The 5,000-nt window shown below is 44.6% G+C and overlaps 1 protein-coding gene across 1 annotated transcript in view; it reads right to left on the bottom strand.

The window, feature by feature from the left end:
• Window positions 1–5,000, bottom strand: part of prex2 (phosphatidylinositol-3,4,5-trisphosphate-dependent Rac exchange factor 2) — a gene marked incomplete at its 5' end in the record, with an annotated part of 116,394 nt that overhangs the window by 25,890 nt on the left and 85,504 nt on the right. Inside the window, 3 exon segments of the mRNA XM_080542652.1 lie at window positions 873–987; window positions 1,829–1,972; window positions 2,348–2,450. Coding sequence (XP_080398778.1) covers window positions 873–987; window positions 1,829–1,972; window positions 2,348–2,450 — 362 coding nt within the window.

The raw sequence follows: 5,000 nt of genomic DNA, 5'->3' as shown, positions 1-5,000 counted from the left end.
CCCTGCGAGGCGCAATCACTTTCTCTAGCAGACCAGACCTTGAAGGAAGCCCACTACCATGTGTTTTCCTATCTCTGAAATTGAGCACTTCTGCTTTTTCATATAAACGCTATTGAAATTCAGACCACATACAACCCACCTATGGACATCCAGGTCAATCAGTTGAACTGAGAGAGGGAGAGATCCCTGGGGTGCAATAACAAACAAAAGGTGATTTCCACCAATGTTTCACTCTCTTATGAGAGTCCTCAGTCGAATTTCCATCTCATTAGGTGAGGTGCTAGCTGGCCAATCACGGAGCGCCCCAGGTGTGTGCTTGCGCCAATGGGGCGTGAGGTAACTGAGTCCACTGGCTCTACAGTGGTACTCCATCACCGCGGCGACACGCCGTGCCAATCACCACACTGCCCTGCTGTGTGTTCTCAACCAATCATCATCAAACAGGCCTGCTGTGCCTGTTCAGCCAATCACAGAGGCCTGCTGTGTGTGTTCTAGGCAGAAGGCTGGCAGAATGGGATGTTCTCTATAAGTACATGAGACGACCTGCGGACAGCTGTTGCCTGTTTCTCCTTCAGCGAAGGGATGGAACGCTCTCTGAACAGGAAACCGTGTTACGAAAACTTTCAACTGGAGTTTTGAAAGTAAAAAAAAACACACAAAAAACAGTCTGTCATCAGGATACACAGAGAACATGCAGTCTATCTCAGACAGGAAAAGGGTGTAGCAGAGTACAAACACATGTGCATGTATTAGTGAATGTGTATGAGTGTGTGTGTGTGTGTGTGTGTGTGTGTGTGTATGAGTGTGTGTGTGTGTGTGTGTGTGTGTGTGTGTGTGTGTGTGTGTGTGTGTGTGTGTGTGTGTGACCGTACCTCAGTCTCTTGTAGTACTGTTTGACCTTGTCCAGCGAGGCAGCATTGATCTGGGCCTGGTACTCCTCCACAGACACGTTGTCTCTGTAGTAGTAACCCTCCATACTCTCCAGAGCTACACACAGAGAAAGAGAGTGAGAGAGAGAGAGAGAGAGAGAGAGAGAGAGAGAGAAAAGGAAGGAGAGAGAGAGAGAGAGAGAGAGACCAAGAGATAGATTAGCAATTCTATTGCACTCAGATACATACTCCAATCTCCCAGCTTGTGAGTACAGTAGATCTCCTATCTTGTGTGAAGAGTACAGGGTAGATCTCTTCCCTTGTGTGAAGAGTACAGGGTAGATCTCTGACCTTGTGTGAAGAGCACAGGGTAGATCTCTTACCTTGTGTGAAGAGCACAGGGTAGATCTCTTACCTTGTGTGAAGAGTACAGGGTAGATCTCTTACCTTGTGTGAAGAGTACAGGGTAGATCTCTTACCTTGTGTGAAGAGTACAGGGTAGATCTCTTACCTTGTGTGAAGAGTACAGGGTAGATCTCTTACCTTGTGTGAAGAGTACAGGGTAGATCTCTTACCTTGTGTGAAGAGTACAGGGTAGATCTCTTACCTTGTGTGAAGAGCACAGGGTAGATCTCTTACCTTGTGTGAAGAGTACAGGGTAAATCTCTTACCTTGTGTGAAGAGTACAGGGTAGATCTCTTACCTTGTGTGAAGAGTACAGGGTAGATCTCTTACCTTGTGTGAAGAGCACAGGGTAGATCTCTTACCTTGTGTGAAGAGTACAGGGTAGATCTCTTACCTTGTGTGAAGAGTACAGGGTAGATCTCTTACCTTGTGTGAAGAGTACAGGGTAGATCTCTTACCTTGTGTGAAGAGCACAGGGTAGATCTCTTACCTTGTGTGAAGAGCACAGGGTAGATCTCTTACCTTGTGTGAAGAGTACAGGATAGATCTCTTACCTTGTGTGAAGAGTACAGGGTAGATCTTGAAGCCTCCTCCATTCCTGAGCCTCTGGGGCAGCTGGGAGAAGTAGAAGCTCTCCAGGTAGAAGCAGACCTTCAGGGCCTGCCGTGTCCCCTCCACCTGGTAGGACATGGGCATGTCTAGGAGAAGGACCACAGGAGACACACAGCAATCAACAACATGACATTTTTTTATGTGACAAAATATACACACGTCACTATTATTTACAGCGACATTTTAAAAGGTCACAATTTACACAGGCAATAGATATCAAAATGTTTTACAGACAACAATCAATTATAACAATCTTAGTTCCTAAAATGGCCCAGTGATATTATTAAAGCAGCAGGTTTCTAGTGTGTCAGTGTTCTACGTTACAGATGACATCACCATGGCGCGATAGATCCTCTTATGTCGGTGGCAGGTGTCTACCTCCCCCGGCCTCCCCTGGAGGTTAATAAGGAGCAGGTAGTGTAGGGGTGGAGGTACTGTAGGGGTGGAGGTAGTGTACATACTTGCCACTAGCGGCTCCCCTTCAAACTGTCTGAAGTAGAAGGTGACTTTCTCCAGGTCGATGAGAGCCACCTGGGTGTCCTCCAGCATGGCCTGCTCATCTGTCTGCAGAGAGAAACAGAGAAGGGTGAGTGTGTGTGTGTGTGTGTGTGTGTGTGTGTGTGTGTGTGTGTGTGTATCTCTACCTTTCCCCTAACTCTCTCAGCAAGTTTCAGGTGTCAAGTTTATTGTTACGTCACATCACACAAGAGTAAGAGAGTCAAATTCTCAGGCTTCGGTTCCTGACATCGCAGCACAAGACATAGATAACATGTATGTATACCTGCTCTGTATGTGAGTGCACATGTTGTGTTTACACACACGTGATGTGACAGAATGGACGTGTGTGAATGCATGTGTGCATGTGTGTGAGTCTGTGTTTTGTAAAGTACAATGTGTGTGTGCGTGTGTGTTTGTGCCTATTTCCTTTTCCAACATCCGCCTCAACATCCTCACACACAAACAAACACATCTGCTCCAAGCCACAGTGAAGGGAGGGGGGGGGGGGGGGGGGGCGTTTCGGTTTGTGCCTCTCTGCACCCCCCCCCCCCCCCTCCCTCCCTCCCCCCCTCCCTCCCTCTCTCTCTGTCAGGCACATTCTGGGGAATAAACGGAATGTACCCGTCGAGGAAGATTAGACTTTTTCAAAAGACCCATTAGAGATGGCCTGTCGTGTGTGAACAGGGGCCAAGCAACACCGCGGGCTGGTGTGTGTGGGCAGGTTTACTAAGAGAGTGTTACACACACACAGGCGCACATGCACACACACAGCCTTGATTTTGTTGTGTCGGAATAACCTGCAGGTATCGGGAAACTACTTTGCTTTCATGGAGAGTTAAGAAAGAGGGAGAAAGTTAGAGAGCGAGAGAGAGTTAGAGAGAGAGTGAAAGAGATTTAGGGCCTCATTTATAAAGCTTTTTACATTCATATTCATTGCACGTAGCGCAAGGCTGGTTGACCACCGTCCACATTAACTTCACAGTAATGAGCGTCTTTGTTCCCGATAAGTCCAATGATTGCGATGTCCACACAGTGAAGAACATGAACAAGCCCACTGTAGACATGACCATCATCCCCAAGCACACCCCATGTATACGGACTACGAAAACCTTAAGCACACAGCCACTTTAGTATCCTGTACTACAGGATACACACCACTAGTGTATCCTGTCTTACCTGTAATACTGTCACATTTATCTTGTATTATACCTATTACCTTATGTCTTGTGCGGCAATGTCAGGAACCGAAGCCTACGGATTTTACTTTCTTACACTCGTGAAATGTAACGTAACAATAAACTTGAAACATTCATGGCTTTTCTACAATGCACAATCTGGTTAGATGACGAACTGCGTTTCCTTGTCTTAGTACTTAGTCAATGACAATAAGGTTGAATCTAATCTAATCTGAAAGAAAAAACATGATTTAGGATAATAAATACAAAGGGAGATAATCTGTTTTTGCAAAACAACCCCTCAAATATGTTGTACAGTTTAATCGGGAGTCATATTTAATTGGATCTGTAATTATTAAACAATACTTGGATGTTAAGAAATGTAGCCCTAAATAAAAAGGTGAACAGTAGGACGAATTATGTTTAAACTGATTCCGTTGTCGACGCAGTCTGGCACATAGATATTATATACGTATATATTGTCTATGGTCTGGCAGATGGTCTGTCAGACGAGAGAAGAGATTCATATTGTTATGACGTGTTTGTTGCGCAGAACTGTTGCGCAGAAATTGACTGGGTGAAATTTCGTTTATTGGCCTTTCTGTCGGCGTGTTTCACTGACCATTTATAGGCCTATTACTATGGGCGTTAAAAAGGGGGGGACAAGACGCTCGTTCACATGCGCAAAATAGAGTTGATTGTGATTTATAAAGTGAAGCAGGCGTGGGACTTGCACACCTCATATTCCACTTGCGTGCACACCGTTTTATAAATCTGAATGTTGGTGTGTGTAAATGTTCTTGCTTGTCTACTACGTACGCAAGCTTTGTGCGCCAGTTCTACGCAAAGCTTTAGAAATGAGGCCCTTAGAGAGAGAGAGAGAGAGAGAGGGTTAGAGAGCTGTTAGAGAGCTGCAGTCATAGAGTAAGAGTATAATCCCAAACACTCTGTTTACATTCGTCTCCAATCCTCTCTAGAATGAGACAGAGATCAACCTATGAATGGCACGTCGTCCAGACACTAAGGCACTAAGGCATCTTCTTTCACCCGAAATTGCATTTCCGCTATCTCTCCACATTTTCAAGGTATAAATAATTATGAAAATATGACTGAGGAAATAATTGCTTTTCAAATTACATTAACTGAGGCCTTCAGGAGGTAAACATGAGAAGAACTCCGTTCTTTCTTTCTCCTCCGTTTTTTTAAGTGGGTAAAGTTAACTTTTTAAGTGGAAAGAAAATGTCTCTGTGGAGGCCAAACTGTTAGAGCATAAACTTGATTCATTCCAATGAAAGACTCCGAAATAATTGTTCATTCATGTATTGAAATTCATTGCGTTCTACGTGAAGAAATACAATGCCTTCGGAAAGTATTCAGACCCCTATAGCAAAGCATTATAGCACAAATCCTGAATACTTACATGAGGTATTTCTGTATTTCA

Source organism: Nansenia antarctica (genome assembly GCF_963989245.1).
Source record: "Nansenia antarctica genome assembly, chromosome: 12".
Classification (NCBI taxonomy): Eukaryota; Metazoa; Chordata; class Actinopteri; order Argentiniformes; family Microstomatidae; genus Nansenia; species Nansenia antarctica.
This window is presented reverse-complemented; position numbering and strand designations above follow the sequence as displayed.